Source organism: Tamandua tetradactyla, chromosome 3, assembly GCF_023851605.1.
Source record: "Tamandua tetradactyla isolate mTamTet1 chromosome 3, mTamTet1.pri, whole genome shotgun sequence".
NCBI lineage: Eukaryota > Metazoa > Chordata > Mammalia > Pilosa > Myrmecophagidae > Tamandua > Tamandua tetradactyla.
In genome coordinates, this window is record NC_135329.1 from 175,846,474 (window position 1) to 175,864,078 (window position 17,605).

General features: G+C 41.0%; 2 protein-coding genes across 15 annotated transcripts in view; one reads left to right on the top strand and one right to left on the bottom strand.

Moving 5' to 3' along the window:
* CASP8 (caspase 8) overlaps window positions 1-2,469 on the top strand; it is a 50,905-nt gene extending 48,436 nt beyond the window's left edge. For all 4 annotated transcript variants that reach the window (XM_077154678.1, XM_077154677.1, XM_077154676.1 and 1 more), the window contains one exon: window positions 954-2,469. In XM_077154678.1, coding sequence (XP_077010793.1) covers window positions 954-1,089 — 136 coding nt within the window. In that variant the 3' untranslated portion in view covers window positions 1,090-2,469. The remainder of the gene's footprint in view (window positions 1-953) is intronic.
* Window positions 2,470-3,474: 1,005 nt separating this feature from the next.
* FLACC1 (flagellum associated containing coiled-coil domains 1) overlaps window positions 3,475-17,605 on the bottom strand; it is a 29,400-nt gene continuing 15,269 nt past the window's right edge. For 7 of the 11 annotated variants that reach the window (XM_077154683.1, XM_077154682.1, XM_077154691.1 and 4 more), the window contains 9 exons: window positions 17,389-17,450; window positions 16,374-16,471; window positions 15,287-15,339; window positions 13,014-13,113; window positions 11,408-11,511; window positions 8,415-8,477; window positions 4,614-4,703; window positions 4,328-4,437; window positions 3,475-3,611 (listed from right to left, as the gene is read on the bottom strand). In XM_077154683.1, coding sequence (XP_077010798.1) covers window positions 3,497-3,611; window positions 4,328-4,437; window positions 4,614-4,703; window positions 8,415-8,477; window positions 11,408-11,511; window positions 13,014-13,113; window positions 15,287-15,339; window positions 16,374-16,471; window positions 17,389-17,450 — 795 coding nt within the window. In that variant the 3' untranslated portion in view covers window positions 3,475-3,496. The remainder of the gene's footprint in view (window positions 3,612-4,327; window positions 4,438-4,613; window positions 4,704-8,414; window positions 8,478-11,407; window positions 11,512-13,013; window positions 13,114-15,286; window positions 15,340-16,373; window positions 16,472-17,388; window positions 17,451-17,605) is intronic. The other 4 variants (XM_077154688.1, XM_077154687.1, XM_077154685.1 and 1 more) reach the window with 4 other exon arrangements.

Consider the following 17,605-nt stretch of genomic DNA (forward strand, 5'->3'; position numbering starts at 1 on the left):
AAAGATTGTAAAGTCATGTAGCCCAGTTCTTTCTTTAGGCAGGAACATGTCTGGGCCAACCCAATCAGTTCTGTAAGTCTCCCATTTCAATTTTTAATGTCCTCTGACTGTGAAAAGTTTTATAATTGTTAACCAATCTCAAACCCTCTTGGTATATTGTGGGATATAAGTTGATCACTGACTTCAGAGGAACAATCTTTTATATTCCACAAATTTGGCCTGCTTTGAAGCCATAAAATGTGGGAAAATCTCATTTATTACATGATTCCTTTAGCTAAATGATGTTTTCATATGCCACAGCTCATCCAAATGCACACAACCTGACAGATGTATAGCAAGGAATCTTCTGCAGATTTCTTCTAGTACGATATATCACATTTTTTCTCTTCACATTTTATTATTGTAGGGTTTATTCTGACATATCTCTGGTGTCATATAATGATGTGTTCCAATACAAGTTTGAGCAAGTTCCATAGAATTAGTAAAATATATTAAATAAAAAAAACCGTGGTTTATTATTGGAGGCCCATTATGTTTTGAGTGCATGATAGCGAGACTTTCCCATGGCAAATTGCCTATAAAGTTTGATCACATCATAGAGGGATCCACAGAAGCCATGGTAATTTGAGGTACAGCATGTTGGGGGCCACTGAGGGGATTGTGGGGTGCAGGGACATGGAGCAGAGTGAGGTACACAGAAGTCAGGAGGGAAAGAAACCAAACCTAAGGCTGACCCTGAAGTTTCTGATGTAGGGAGGCTGAGTCTACTAAAAGGTAAGTCTTTAGGCTCTGAGACAATTCCTTTGTCTGAGAGGCTGTGCTAGTCTTGGTTTAGCAACTTACTGTCTCAAATGCCTGATGTTTTCGGGGAAAGAACTGTTCCAGAACGCAGCAGATGAAACTGTTTGTGCTTTGCCTTCCCCCCTCCATCCTCACCTTGTGCTGTTTTTCAGAGGCGATGATGTACTTACCATCCTGACGGAAGTGAACTTTGAAGTGAGCAGTAAGGATGACAGGAAAAACATGGGCAAGCAGATGCCGCAGCCCACTTTCACGCTGAGAAAAAAACTCCTCTTCCCTCTTCATTGATGCTACTGTTTAGCTGCATAACACTATGCTTTTTATTTTTCATTAAGATGCATTTTGCAAAACACTATGCTTAATTTATTTATTACTATGTTGCTGTTATTTTGCACTTTTTTAAAATTTTAATACCAGGAAGGGAGAGAAGGACATTCTACTAAGTATGGGGTCAAGCCCACAACTCTGACTTTGAAATAATAAAAGTCAATACTAGGCATTTATAGCCATAGCCATAATTTTAAGTTTATTTTTGATTGGATGAAAAACATTTTTTAATTGAGATACTAGATACCGAAAATATAATAAGTTTAAAAGAAAAGGGACAACATCGAAAGGTTCAAATGTTTCACACACATTTATCTGCCTTCAACCCAGAACCATTTAAATTCATTCCCTTCAAATTGTTAAGAACATGGTCTTAACAGCAGCATGGAAACATAAGGCACAAGAAGAGGAAGAAGTGGTGAAAGCAATTTCCTACTATGAATAAATTAATGTTGCTCAAATCCTGGGAGATAATAAGTGTCAAGAAAACCATAATCTCCCTCTCCTGGTGAGAGGGCTGATACCTCACTCCTGGTTTGATGATCAATTGTCAGTCGTGCATCCCAGCTGACTTGGGGTAGATTCTATCAGATAGAATCTGAGGTACGATCCGTATCTAGGGGAATCGGCAGGGATCTCCTCCCAGTGCCATTTAGGTAAATTTTGACCTGACCTAATTGAAAACAAGCGAGAACAATAAACCCTGCCATGCTACGGGCCAGCGTATCCTGCTCCCACATCCAGCCTGACAGCTGCAGGTGAGTGGGACGGGCAGCGTCAGAGACAAAGGAGCCTCTTGTCCGCTCCTCCTGCGTTGGGAAGCATTGGGAAAAAGATTCTCTGTTTCTGTGATGAAAGACATCGTGCCTATTTAGGGTTAGATTTCATACAACCTGGGTTGATTTTCCTTGCTTTTATTACTCACAAAGAATATTAGTAATACTACTTTTGAAATAGTGGAAGTTTAATAAGATATAAGCTTTTTTTTTTTTTAAATTTTCCAGTCTCTTTCCTTCCAGGCTGTCCTCCACACTACCTTATAAAATTGATTTTTTAAAATATAAATTTTAAAATGTTGATTCTTAACTTGGAAGTTTTAAAGAAACAAATTTTTAAAATAATTTCTTTCAAATCTACCCTCCCCAACCTCCCTTTCCAGCTTCTTCTATTGCTCTTTGAACATAAACGTGCTTCTGGGCCAGCCAACGTGGTCTGCTTTTTTGCTAACAATTTTTACACATTCACATTTGCTCTTTGTGTTCAGTTTGTTTTAAATATTTAGGAATAAAGTTTTCTTTAAGGATTTTTTTTTTAATAAAATAAAATACGGTTTTATTTTTACTGTGCCTTGGAGTTATTTTTGTTGGTTGGTTTTTGTTTTGTTGTGTTTTGCCAATGGCAACTCATGTTGGTTGGCTCACAGGCAAGCTTTACAAGAGCCTCCCAATGTTGACTCACACAGTTTTTAGAAAAATTAATTGGTAACATTTAAAGAGTGGGAACTGTCACATAAACACCAGAATACTATCTTTTGAATGCTCGGAATATCTGATAGCCTTGACCCCCTTGAGCCTGTGAGGCAACAGTTGAGTGGGTCCAAGAAGTGCTTTCTTCATTTGGGGCAAGTGCTCTGTAGCTCCCGTTCCTTCCCCAACCCCCACCCCTCCACCAGATGACCAGATCCCCTCCCCACTCCCCTTACCAAGTCCCCTCCATCAAGGCTGCTGTCGGTGGCCATTTATCACTGCATTTGTGCGACTATTTTTTAAGTCCAGCCCACTTATTTATGTTGCCTGCCTTGTGGGCATTTGAATTCTGGTGATGGTTTAGAGAAAGTAGCAAGAATTGCACGACACTCTTCCCAAGAACTGTTCCAGAATAGGAACAGGTTAGGGAACACGAGTGAGAGGTGGAGGAGCTGGGCACATGTATGAGAAAACAGGTGTTTGGAATCAAATCAATAAGTCATCTTTCTTGATAACTAAATACCCCAGGGGGAAAGATATACACCCCCAAATACAGTCAACATTTAATAGGAAGAAGAACTTCAGTCTCTTTCTAATAAAATATATGAAGGTGGAAGAGAAAATAAATTGTACAACACCCAGAGAAAGCTCAGCTTCAGATATAGACAGCATCACTTTTCAATGAAGAGTCATGAAAAACCATGCAATTGAGATGAGAAGTCAAACATTCCAAATCACTTAGAAGAAAGCAAACTGTGAAAAGATAAAAATAGAACCCAAGCAACAAGAACTAAACTCATCACATGCATTTTTCAGGGAAACCTCACGGGAGTTCTCTAGGCCTACAGAGAGCATGGCCTTACCACCTTCAGTTACAGAGAACAAATTTTTATTCGTGTTTCTTATTTTTTGTCACAAGAGCAATCATCTTCTAAAATGTCAGAATTATCCTCATAAGAGGTCAATCTCGCAGATCGCCCTTCATAAATCTCTTCATTCTTGGCAATTATCTTTTGCCTATAAAGGAAGGAAAGATGTATCACTATGGGCTCAAAGGGTGGAAAGGGCAATAGGATATTTGGGAATATGTGAGAAATGTGGCTTCATCCTTTAATCAGGGGGCCATCTCACTTATTACTTGCCCTGGTTTTGAATTTAGTGAGATATGGTATTTGGGCATCCACAGTCTCATATTAGGAATTTTTTTTTTTTTTTTTTTTTTTACTAAATCAACAAAACAGATACTTTCCTTTATTAAGGCATTGGTCAAAATTGATTGTGATGATTGAAGATGTTTCTTCAGGTAAGAGAACTTTCTGATCCAAAATTTATTTCTACAGGAACCAGATGTAGCTACATCTAAGGGTGAACTACTGACACCTAAACCACCAAACTCTCAGGGGAGATGGATATAAAAAGAGCCCTCAGTTCTGGAATTGAGTAAACTCAGACACTTGCAGATAAATCTCATGTGTCATTTTGAATAAAAACAGACACAGGTAAAGAAGGATTGCAGACATGTCCCTACTTTATCTCAAATTAACTGCTTGACCTCAGCCCACCTAACTTGTGTGTCCAGGCTCAGAGTGACATACCTCCCTCTTGGAAATGCCATGCCTTGACATCATTAGGGAGTTTTGGGAGTCATCTTCCTCACCTATTCCTTCACTCAGATTCCCTCCCACCTCCTAAAGATAGTTCAGCCATATCCTTCTGAGCAGCAGCATCCACACCTTAGATATGTGTTTTCTTCTGTCAGAATCTGTATGGTGTATTTATACTGTTCTTCTGCTTCAGCAAGCTTGGTCTGGAGCATTTTCTCCAAATTTCCCACTGCAGCTTTCTGAAACACATAGACATTTATTTATTTATTTATTTATTTATTTTGCATGAAAGACAGACATTTTAATGGCTCTCTTTCCCAAACTGTGGCCATCCAGGGCAGAGCTATACAGCACAGCTACTCAGAGATCTGGGCTTCCTTCCCCAATTTCAACCCCTACTCCAGCCAGGACCCACCTCTTTCTGGAGTTCCATTTGGGTTTGGTAGAGGGTCGTGTTAAGTGATTCTAGAATAAGAGCTTGTGCGTGCAACTCTTCCTCTATGATCTGCTTAAGAAGAAATGGTTTCAGGACATCATGACTATTTCCACCTATTTATTCTCTTCTCCAGAGCACCTGGACTTGAATCCAAAGCATCAACTTCAGTTACTCATTCTCCTTTGCCCCTCACAGCAACCAGTCTCCGTGCCCCATTAATTCCACCCCATCAGTGTCTCACCTATCTGTAACCTCCTCGTCAGCCTCGCTGTCACTTCTCCAGAGCCAGACTTCACCAGAGCTCATGCAGATTGTTATAATGGCTATCAATCATTCATTCATTGAACAAATATCTATGATACATCCACAATTACAGTAGGCATCAGGAATATTACTGTGAACAAAGCATGTTGTGAAGTGATGGAGGGGGAGAAATAGGAGATAAGGTTGGAGAGGCTATAGGAGGCAAGACCATATGGATCCCTGAGGTTATTGTAAGAAGTTTGACTTTGAGGAGGGAGATGATTTGATTTATACTTTGGCAGTAACATAAATTTTGCTCTGGCCATTGCACCCAGAATAGACTAATAGGAAACAAAAGCAAAAACAACGGAGGTATGTCCCATAAAGATGGCTCGGACCATAGAGGCGCAGTAGGTTGTAAGAGGAGGAATTCTGGATCTATTTTTAATATAGAGTCCACGGGATTTGTCAAGGAATTGGTTCTGATATGCAATAGAAAAAGAGGCATCAATGATGATTCTGAGGAAGAAAAAGCATACGTCCACACAGAGACTTGTACATGAATATTCATAGTAATTATATTTGTAACAGTTAAAAATGGGAAACAACTCAAATGGCCAATATAAAGTAGATCAATGGGTATCCTATGGATATTGAATAGGTAAACAAATTGTAGTAAATTTATGCAATGGAGTAGTTCTCAGCAATAAAAAGGAATTAACTATTAAAACACGCAACAACGTGGATGAATCTCTAAGTAGTTATGCTGAGAGAAAGAAACCAAGCTAAAAAAAGGTACATACTGTAGGCTTCCATTTATATAAAATTCTAGAAAATGCAAAGTTATCTATGACGGCATTAAACAGATTTTAATGTGGGGAAGGGCGAAAGAGAAGACTTACAAAGGGGCATGAGGAAACACTTGATTACGTTTCTAATAAGATACTAATAGTAGCTATATTTAGTATCTTGGTTTGGATGATGGTTTCATGGTGTATGCAGGTGTCAAAACTTTTCAGATTATACAATCTAAATATGAGCAATTTATTGTACGTCAGTGTGATTCTGATGTTTTTGCCTGCACAATTAAAAGGATGAAATAGCTGTCAAAGATGGGAAATTTTCAGGAAGACCAGGTTTAGGGAAGATCAGGAGCCCAGTTTGGACTTATTTACTTTGAGATGCCTATTCGGCAACCAGGTAGATATCAAGTAGGTGGGTAGATATATTAATCTGAAATAATCTAATTTAATTCCATCTATTAGAAACATCCTATAAGATAAATTTTGTTGTTCCATATTGCAGAAGACTCAGAGATAGATTCTCCTCAAGGTTGCCCAGCTAGTAAAGCTGAGCTGGGGTCTAACCTAGACTTATTACTTGGTTCTGCTTGCATTCTGCCTATGCCTTAAATCTTCAGCTTTTAGCCAAGATGGAGTAATAGGGACCAGATTTACTCTTCCACTTTTGACAATTTAAAAAAAAACAGAAAAAAATATATACAGCTGTCTTCAGACATTAAACAAGTAGCACAGGAGAGTGATTCCTAAGAGAGAAAAAACAAATGATGTGTGCCCTATGATTATCCCAGCTTACTGCATGGAGAGAATTTTCAGGCCATAAAGCAAAGAGGGGGGAGCCCGAACAGAGCCTGCTGCCTGCCTCCCCACCTCCAAATTAAAACAACAGACTTGAGAATTCAGGGACATCAAGGTGGCTGTAATTCATAGGGTAGAGAGGAGAGAGCTTCAAACAGATAGAGGAGGGAGAGAAAGAGGGAAGGGGGAAGGGAGAGAGAGAGAGGGAGAGAGGGAGAGAGGGAGGGAGGCAGGGAGGGAGGGAGAGAGAGAGAGAGAGAGAGAGAGAGAGAGAGAGAGAGAGAGAGAGAGAGAGAAGAGAACGAGAGCTCTAAAGAAAAGCAGAGAATCACCCTCAAGTATCGCTCAGAGAACTGGCCAGTGCATGTGTTTGAGGAAACTACCTGAGGCAGGGGCAAGAACCACCAGGAAGGATCAGGTGGAGCAAAGCAATTCCCAGCACCAACACAGGAGTGGGAACAAGTTCATGTTCCCATCAACTGGAATAGGGAAAACCTAGCACACAGGGTAATGAATAGAGTACTTAGAAGAATATTACTTCAGTAGTGGGGAAAAAGTAACCTTAGAGCAAAGGCTGCTTTAATTCCACCTAACTAAGTTTAAAAGCAAGGATTGAAAGGTTCAAACTGTTTCTAGGAAATTTAACTGCATCCTAGAACAAAGCTCAAGAATATTTAAAGGAATAGGAAAACATTCAGCATCCTTTAAAGAATATTTACAATGTCTGGCATCCAGTAAAAAATTACCGGGCAGATGGTGGCACAACATTGTGAATGAATTTAAAAGCACTGAAAGATATATCTGAATGTGATTAAAAGGGGTGATATTAGATTGCATATACGGTAAAAAAGAAAAACAAAAACAGAATAAGAATTAAAGACAAAATCCATGGAACAACAATACACAAACAGTGAACCCTAAGTCAAACCATAGATTATATAGGTACTAGTACAGTTATGAAAATGTGATTTCATCAATTTTAACAAATGTCTGCACCAGGGCAGGGTGTTGGTGACTGAATAGCACATGGGAATCCTCTATTTTATGTGTGATAGTTCTGTAAACCTACAACTTCTCTAATAAAGAAAAAATAAAATTAAAAAAACAAAAAAAGAAAAGAAATTACCAGGCATGCAAACAAGCAGGAAGATAGGACACATTAATGAGGAGAAAACTCAATCAAAAGAAACAGACCCAGAAATAACACGATGATAGAATTAGTAGACAAGCTCGTTAAAGCAGTTATAATGAAAGAGTCATTACAATAAACTCGTTCCAAAAATTCATTTTTCCTAGAGTACATCACAATCTGTTTGCATCTCCATGATGCTGGAACTGAAACCCCGGGCTCTTAGATACTGTTCTATAGTTTTACAAAGACTATTATTTTCCCAAACATGTCCATTTCTGGATCTGAATTAAATCCCTCCAGTGAGGGAAGAGCCACAAGGCATTTTGTGGGTTTGAACAGGTTCTCTCCAGTTATTGCCCACATGCATGTACCATAATTTGTCCCCAAAGAGCAAAGTTCCTTGAGGAAGCTGTCACGTCTTAGGCATACTCAGGAGTTTAAGGAGTAGCTTGCAGAGAGAATTCCTCACGGAGCAATATTGTAATTTTCAGAGCTCAAAGCAAAGAACCTGCCATTTTACAATTAAAGGCCCTTTTGTGATTTGCGCTTACTATAAATGGAAGGGCCTTAGGCTCTGAAGATCAACCAGGAAATTGCTGTTAATTCATTCACATCTGGCTTTTAAACGGTGCCAGTGACTTTGTGTTACAGGCAGTTCTAAATCTTTTTCACTTACTGGATCCAGACAACTCAGTTTTAGTCTTCCATTTTTTAAATTGGCTTGGGAGAAATTATTGCAGATTCCATCTTATTGATCCATGTATGAGATGCCAATACCCCAGGAAAAAGGAAAAGAAAAAAGCTTACCTCTTTGGTCTTGCTCAGCTCCTTTAATTTCAAGGCGTCACTTTCATGTTGTTTCATGAGCTCCTAAGAATAATATTATTTGGAAAAGATCAGTTCTAGGGTTCCGGCCCTTCTTTCTGAGAATCAAGAAAGTCAGATTGGGATTCAGCAATATTTTTCTCACCAAAATTTGGACATTAGCATAATGAAGCAGAAATTATGTACTAATGACACATGTTGAAATTAAATAAAAATCATACTTACGTGCAACTTTAGCACATACACAAATATTAAAAGAAATTATATTTTCATCAAATGCTCTTCTTAAGTCATTGTACAAATCAATACTTAATATTGAGAGTAAGATTTCAATTCTCCACAAACTGATCTTTTATTCAATGCAACCCTAGTCAAACTACCAGAAGAGTTTTTTTCTTTTCTTTTCTTTTTTTTTTTTAACATGGGTAGGTACCAGGAATCAAACCCGGATCCCCAGGATGGCAAGTGAGAATTCTGCCTCCTGAGCCACTATGGCCTGCCTGCCTGAAGGGTTTCTTGACAAACAGCAAAGTTAGAAGAGTTTTACTACTTGATTTCAAGGTATAGTAATTAAGAAAATGTGTTGTTGGCCTAAGTATAGACAGACAGAATGGAACAGAAAGGAGAGTCCACCTCCACCTCCCCACTCCCCCATATACAGCAAAGACATCAAGGCAGCTCAGTGGGAAAAGGAAAGTCTTTTCCATAAATGGTGCTGACATAACTGGATATCCATATGGAAAGAAATGACTCTTGACCTCTGCCTCACTCCATACACAAAAATTGTTCAAAGGGATCATACCGCTAATCATAAAAGGTAACATTATATAGTTTCCCGGAAAAAAATAGAAGAATAGCTCCACAGCCTTATGATAGGCAAAGATTTCTTCAAGAGGATGCAAACAGCTTTAAAGAAAAGTTTGACAATTTGGTTTTCATCAAAGGAAAAAAATCTCTGTACGCCAAAAGACACTATTAACAAAATGAAAAATCAAATCGCCAGGGCTGGGAGACAATGTTCACAGTACCATACTTAACAAAGAAATTGTATCCAGAAAAAATAACGTACTCCTACAAATCAATAATAAAAAGATAAACAACCTACAGTTTTTAAAGTGACAATAGACTTGAACAGACACTTCACAAACTAAGATGTATGAGTGGGCCAGTTAGCATATGAAAGGTTGCTCAACATCATTAGTCTTCAGGAAACTAAAACTATAATGAAATGTCACTTCTTACCCACTAGAATGGACAAGATTAAAAAGACGGGCAATACAAGCTGTTCTCAAGTATGTGGAGCAACTGGAATTCTCATATATTTAAAATGCAAGAGTGAAATGGTACAACCACTTTGGAAATAGTTTGGCAATTTCTTATAAAGTTAAACCTGCACCTATCCTATAGCCTAGTAATAGTACTTCTAGGCATATACTCAAAAGAAATAAAAGCACATGTCTGAAAATGTTCATGGCAACTTTATTCTAAAAAGCCCCAAAATAGAAACCACCCAAATCTCCACAAACAGGAAAATGGTAGATACACCATGGGATTTTCCACAAAGGTATACTACTCATCTATAAAAGAGAAGAAATTAATGATAGGAACAGCAAATGGATAAATTTCACAGACGTTATGTTGAAGGAAAAGAAGCTATACACAAAAGACTATACACTGTTTGATTCCATTTATATGAAGTTCAAAAACAGGAAAACAACATTTCTTGTGGTAGAAATCAAATCAGGTCGCCCTGGGGCAGATCTGGGGAGAGACGGGGTTTAACTGGGAAGGGTTCATCTGGGTTCATGAAATGTTTTGTATCTTGATTTGGGCATTGGTTTCATGGATGTATACATTTTTCAAAGTTCATCAAACTGTGAACTTAAGATGTATGCACTTTACTAATTGCAAACAAATCATACATCAATAAAAGAAATCAAATTACCCATTTACAGTCACTGGAGAGACAACAGGAGGCAGGAAGCAGAGAATGAGTGCAGGTGTTCGGATCTCCCAGTTAGAGGAACTGCTACTTCTCATTGAGACATCTGAGCGCTCCAGAACCCGGAAGCACACACACTGCAAAGCTGGACCCCACCCCCCAACCCATTATTGTTCTGCTCCATAATATAGTGAATGTCAGGGATGGGTTTTTAATCGGGGTGATGTGTGGCTTTTTAATCAGCATTTTGGTTAGAAATGGACTCTTAAAAATGAAATATTAACAATATTTCAGATATTTTAGAGACAGTCCCTACTTTGCATGAAAAGGGTATAAGAATCTAAGAAGATGTAGTCTGTGCACTTAGGGATGGTGCCTAAGACTTAACCCCCAAATGGCTGTGTCTAGTCACGTTTCAGAGGAGCTTTGGTTGCCTGACGCTGAATGCAATGGCTACAGAACCTTGCCTCTACCATAACATTGCAACCACCTCCCATGAGCCTTTCACACACATGAAGTTTCAGAGAGCGGGTGGTGTGAAGTATTTAGAGCCTGCTGGCAAATGTATGCTTGATGGAATCTGGACTGAGACCTGTCAGTACTAGTATCAAGGTCGTGGGGGAGGGGCTAACATAAATAGCTAACCTTCACCCACCCTTCCTTCCAGGGAGCTGTTCTTCTTTACTAAGAGTTACACAGGCCCAAACTCGCTTCGGTTAGTTGGCAACAGTGCGTTTCCTCTGCACATACTGTGAAGGTTGAGGAGGACGTTCAGAGACTGGGATTTGGGCTGAAGGAATTTCAGGTTCTGTATGTGTTTAGTTTTCTGTCACTTGCTATAAATTACCAATTCCATTCAAGTAACCCTGTAGTAAGACCATCTAGCTGAAGGACTACAAGACCGCAAATCTGCTTGCATATGTTTCCAGGAAAGCTGGGGGGAGGGGGGCTGAACCAATAAAGACAATATGATTGCCTAATTATGGGAGGCACACCTGGTCTACCGACGCAACTGTCGACACAATTGAGTTACCTCCTTTTCTCGATTGAAGTTCTCAAAGACAGCACCATAGGATTCACTTATTTTCTTCTTTTCTTCTTCTGACTCTAACTCAAACTTTTTTGTCATCCTATTTTCTGTGGAGGCAAGAGGAAATCACGTGTATGTGTACATGTGGGGAAAGCAGGTGCAGAGAGAAACCCAAAATAACTGGAGGTAAAAGAAATTCCAGACTGGGTCACACTCAAAGGTTCTTTCACCCCAGGGTCTGACCTCTCACACTCACCCAGGGATGCCTGAGAGTGAGGTGAGCCTGGTGATTGTTCTCATGAAATTAGTGATACAGGTTTGCCTCTTATGTTTCTGCTTCTTTTTTGTGTGCAATTTATTTAGGATCTGTTGCTTATTATTTTGCCCATTTTCTTTGCTTAAATAACTACTAAGCCTTTTTGGATATCCTTATCTTAAAATAATTCTCTTGGCTCACTTGACTTTTTTCCAGCACTACAACTCATTCTGTACTTAACCCTGGGGTAGAGGTAGGTTTTTCTGGGCAGGGAAACCTGCCAGTAGAGCCCCGGTACTAACCAGGAGGAGAGAGGGATGAAGGGCAAACTCAAATCTCTTCTGCAGTGTCAGTGTTCTGGAAATGGATAGGGAGGTTTGGACTGAGAGGTTAATGGGCTAAATTATGAACAACTAACATCTGGTCTTTCAAAGTTGGTTGTGGAATCTTAACTTAGACTTTGACTACTCATAGTAAGTGGAGTGTGAGAGCTGGGAGATGACCTGGATTACGCTGCACCAGCTTCTGGGTAAAGCCTCAAAGGATGAGCAGCAGAGCGTTCCATTCCCCAGCCTTAAGTCCAGTGTCTCCATGCTGCAGGGTCCCACCAGGAAGTAAATGGCTTTGAAGATGAGCTTTCCCAGGGAGCCTCTACATTTAACTTAATAATCTGTTAAAAACCAAGTAAACCTCTGATAGACTGCAGCTGAGGTAGGGGCTGTGAAATGGATTTGTCGAGGCCCCACTCCTACTTCAACTAGCCCTCTAGGCCAGAAAACAGAGTCTCCATAAATTCCTCTTTACTTTTTCCATTTATGAAGAAGCTCAGTGGGGTTGGGGGAGATCTATAGAGTACTTTGTGTGGTCCAAGTTTTGTGTTGTTATAGAAATATTAAAAATATATATCAAACATGACTCCTTTTGGGAGGATGTGAGGGTAGAGAGACTCAATATAATGGATTATGTTGCCCCGCCTTCCATCTCCCAACTGAATGTCTGAAGCTGCAATTCAGGATCTCCTGGGACTTTGGGGTCACCTGCACCCAGCCATCAAGTCTACACTCCTACAAATATCCCCATGCTTGTTCCAGCCCATGATGGGCAAACCTGAAACTAGCAAGTTTGAGAAAGTACAGGCTTAGACCCTCAGTTGGCTCCATTTCACAACAAGGGCAGGGCCTAGTTGTCACTTTGATTTCTTGAAAACTCCAGGCACCTTCCATTCAGGAGTCTACCCAAGTGGTTCCTTTACCCTCAGTAAATCCAAGGCCATCTTTCTCAAGTCAAGATCAAGTTCACTGGCAATTTTTTTGATGCATCTGTCAGCAAAAAGCCAGAAGATTGTGTACTCACTTTGCTGTAACAGGATCTTTTCTCGTTCCAACTTCTCATCCTTCTCCCATTCTGCCTTCTGCTTTGACCACTTGTCTTCCATTTCGTCATAAATGCTGTCCTGCGGAGGCGCAAAGGCATGTGAAAAGAGGACCCTAAGCAGGACACCTGGAGAGGCTATAATCTTACACCAGGCAGGGCACCTCCCACAGTGCACACAGGCATAAGGGATGCACTGTGCCCTTTGCAGCTTCCCTCGCTGGGGACCTTCCCTAAGGGATCCCTACATGGGGGAGTTGTAGTGGGAAGAAAATTCCAGCCTAGCCCAGCTAGCAGTGTGGGGAATCCTAGCAGTCAGAGGCAAAACGTGCATGGCACTTGCCCCACTGGAACTGGATTTCACTGAAGACAGGTAGGGCCCTCCATACTGAGGAATTACATACCGGCTACCTAGAAATATTAAGCTGCTACCATTGCTTTTTTCTTTTTTTTTTCATTTCCTTGGCCATTATTTATGAGAAATAAAACGCAAGATAAGAGTAAAGTTAAAAAAAATTACATGCCAGCTCCCCCTGAATCATGAATCACTCATCAATCACACATGAAGAAAAAAACAAAAAAAACAAGGGAAATGCCTAGTAGTTAATTTGAATGTTTAGAAAACAATGGGATGATTTTGAGAGGGTCCAGTTTTCCTCAGCAATCCTAACACCGTTTCTGGTTGAGTTTAAATAAACCTCACCCAATGCCGGTTCTGTTGGTGGGCTCAGACATCAGGCTCTGTATCTGGGTGCTGCCAGAAAGGTCCAAGGACCCTGAGCCCTCTTCCTGTTCCGTTTATCAGCGGGACTCCCATGGGGCTATGGGGCTCCGGGCATCAATGCTCACTCGTAATTGTTTGGGGCCATTTGGACAGGGTTTCTCTCTCACAGTACACCAAGGCTGGTAGGCAGCTTGGTTTACCCCAGACCAGAGAGATCACAAGCTCTCTGGAGAGGCACAGATTGAAACAAGCAAAAAGTACACCTAGGATACCAAGGCAGCTTACCTAGTCATAGACCTGACACTTTTCTTGGGCTCAACTATAACAATTTCCCTTACTATATAAAGGTGCATTTAAAAAAGTGAGTTTTAGATAGGAGCTAAAAACTAAAATGTGCGTGGTAAATAGCATTTCAGAAGTAGTACTGGGGCTTATCCTCACTTATACCTTTGAGAGGGTGACCAACTCTCTGTTTGCGTGGGTTTCCTGGGATGCTGGACTTGCGGTGTTAAAACTGGGATGAGTTGGTCATCCTACTTCCACTCCCCATCTCCCTACTGAGAAATTATGCCCTAATACTGCTTCCCAGGGCTTCCAGCAAATTAGCTGTATAAATGGATATGGACTTGAATCCATATGGATGTCATAAATGCAAATGGATTTTGCTCTAAGATAGGTAAAGAGAACTCCATGTCCCATTTGTGGGAATGCTATGACACAGCTTTGAGGATGGCAATTCAGTCAAATGCAACAAAGGCCTTAAAAATGTTCATTCCTTTTGACCCAGCACTCTGCCTCTGGAATCAAAAGTCACATAATCAAAGATATTCAAAGCAGTATTATCTGTTAGCAAACAACTGGAAACAACTCAAATGTCTATCAGTAGAGGCAAGACCTGATGGCCATTAGCATAATATCTGTCATTACAAAGGAGGGAGAGTTCTCTAGTTATTAAAAAAGAGGGAAAACTTTTCTGATACAACAGATGAAGAAAGGATATAAAAGTGTATGTTGAATATGTAGAGTATGATCTCAACTACAGCTTTCAAAAGTACAGTTATTAACAGTGCTTGTCTTTGAGTGGTGATATTTCTTTCTTTTTTGGATGTTATTATTGGTGGTTTTTGCATTTCCATTTTAAAAAACAGCAATGAGGGTGGTGCAATGGGGGCTCAGTGGCAGAATTCATGCCTGCCATGCCAGAGACCTGGGTTCGATTCCCAGAGCCTGCCCATGTAAATAAAAAGAGACAAAAACAAAAACAAAAAAACAGCAATGAGTAGATATTACTTTTATAGTCACAAAAATAACTTTCAATAGGCCTCTTTAGAGTCTGGGCAACTGACTGATCACCAAACCATGACATCTGCAGGTTCCCTCGTCTCCCAGTGTGCGGGGAGTACCAGTCAGGTCCAAGGACACGCAGGAAAGTATTTTATGGCAAGAGCTCTAGATTAATTTCTCATTATCGTCCAGGACTGAGCCTTGCTTCTCTTACTTTCATCATCCGCAAAGGAAGTCTGGATCTCACCTGATATATATGAAACATGTTCTTCAAATACTTATATTCCTTTCCCATCTCCTCTGGACAAAAGGAAAACAACAACATGGTTATTCTTATTCCTCTGATTTTTGAATGTTTTCAAATTCAAATGTGATTTCTGTATACTTTTCCCTCCTTAAACTCATCCCCTAGGCAGTGAAACCATTGCGTGCCCAGAAGCTCATGAGAAATGCAGATGCCTGGGCCCCACCATAAAACCTACTCAACTGGGATCTCAGCAGCTGTTAACATGTTTCCCAGGTGTTTGTGATGTGCACCAAGTGTGAGAGCTAATCCCCAGAGGGTAAACCTACACCTGTGGGAATACAGAAAACACCTGTGGGAATACGGGAACTGGATCTTTATAGCTCGAATCCGCTTTCTTCTTAAAATAAGTTTTTTGTTTACATTGATTACAAAAACAAAATACATTCTCTTTAGAAAATTGGAAGATCAGCAAAGCATAAATAAATCATCTTTAAAATATTTAAGGTAATAGAATCTCTCCTCCCTGTAAACATTAATCTATGTGCCACAAATTCTGCAGGAGACATACTTTCCTCTATTCAAAGGCAGTATAAATAATGGGACAAACAGCCAACATAACCTCTATGCATTATAAGGTCATAAAATCACAGTGTGTCAGTATGTAATGAAACACCATCATTTTACAGGTGAGAAAACTCGTTGAATTGTAGTAGTATTGCCTTATATTTGTAGTACTTTGTAATGTAATTTGAAAAATGCTTTCACGTTCTTATCCCTCTGATAAGGGCAGGTATGATTGTCTTCAGTTCCCAAATGGGGAAAGTGATAAACAAGGAAGATAACGGACTCCAAGACTTGGTCCCAGGACTTGCTGTCTCCCAGGCTTAAGAAGGGCATGGTTAGACGTGGTTCACACTTCCTGCGCCCCCCCCCACCCCCCACTCCTCCATCCCCAAGCTTCAGGAGAAGGCTTTGAAAGCCTGGTCACAGCCCACCTTTGGCCTTGGGGACTCCTCAACCCTAGACCACCATGGTCGGTCCCTCGCCCCTTCACCCAGAATCATTCTCCCTAGAACCCCAACTATACCTAGCTTCTCTTGGGCAGCCAACATTTCTGTCTTCAAGGCTGCTTTGTAGTTTTTCTCCAACTCACTGATCTCTGCTGCATGTGCCTCTTTGAGCTTCCTGTGAAGTCCCAGAAATTGTCAAAACCATCAGTGAAAAGAAGCTCACAGCTAAGCTGTTACGCTTACCCCGTCCTACCCTTGACGCCGCACAGGAAGCCTGTAGGCAGGCTGCAGGGCCCACGCTTCCTGAAATGCTCTCCTTGCCTCCACCCAGGCAGGAGTGAGAGGATCCCCATTTTCTACAACCAACTGTTTAAATGGAACTGTGCAGGCCAAAGGCTCTGCCCAGCCATCCGCACAGTCTTCACTTTCAGCTTACTTGGGAATCTGTGGGTTGTTTTAGCACCAGGATCACTTTGGAGCCCAAGGTCTCTCCAGGCTCCATTCCCGGAGGCAGGTGTTGGCAAGATGAGTGTTAAAATACCAGGCTGTGACTCAGCTAGGAGTGCTGTTCTCCCTCAGCATATCTGCGACTGTGCTGGTGCCCAGCAGCGAGCCTGGAAGGGGACTTGAAGATTTTTCCCACCCACAAGGATGACCCAATTCCTTTTGTTTCCCCTTTGGTTTGTCTTGGCTGCTCTGACTCCTGCCCCTCCCATACCTTTTCCCCATCTTGCCTGGGGCCCAACAGAGCAGCCAGGGTGAGGAGATGGGGTGGAAGCTGATGAGGAGGAGCTGAGAGCAGCACTGACCACAGAAAGCGCATAGAGAATAAAAAACGACCATTCTCAGGAACCAACAGAAAGGGAGATTACAATGAAATGAAATAATTGGATAAGAAAATACAAAAGAGAAATAACCCTCTCTGGGCTATCCTTTAGTGGCCTCTAGCCAAACCATCCTGCTCTACAAAGACAGGTGCCTCATGTACCTCACCCCTCGCCACCCAGGCCCCATTACAGTCCCAGTGAGCTGCAATTCTTCGAGGGATGCAGGAGCCTTAGGGCCTTCAATGAACATAGGCTGAAAGCCTACCTGTTCCTGTTTTGGAAGTTCTGCTGCATCTCAGCACAGCGGAGATCCATTTCATGGGACAGCTGGAAAGGAGCCCAATGTCAACCACGCAGGGAAGAAACCCCACCTCTGCTCCAACCTGAATCTTCTGAGAAGCCTTCCCATTCACAGTGTGCGCCCCATCCCTTACGCCTCTCCTGTTAGGGTTCAGCAATGCCCAGAGAGCACATTATCACCG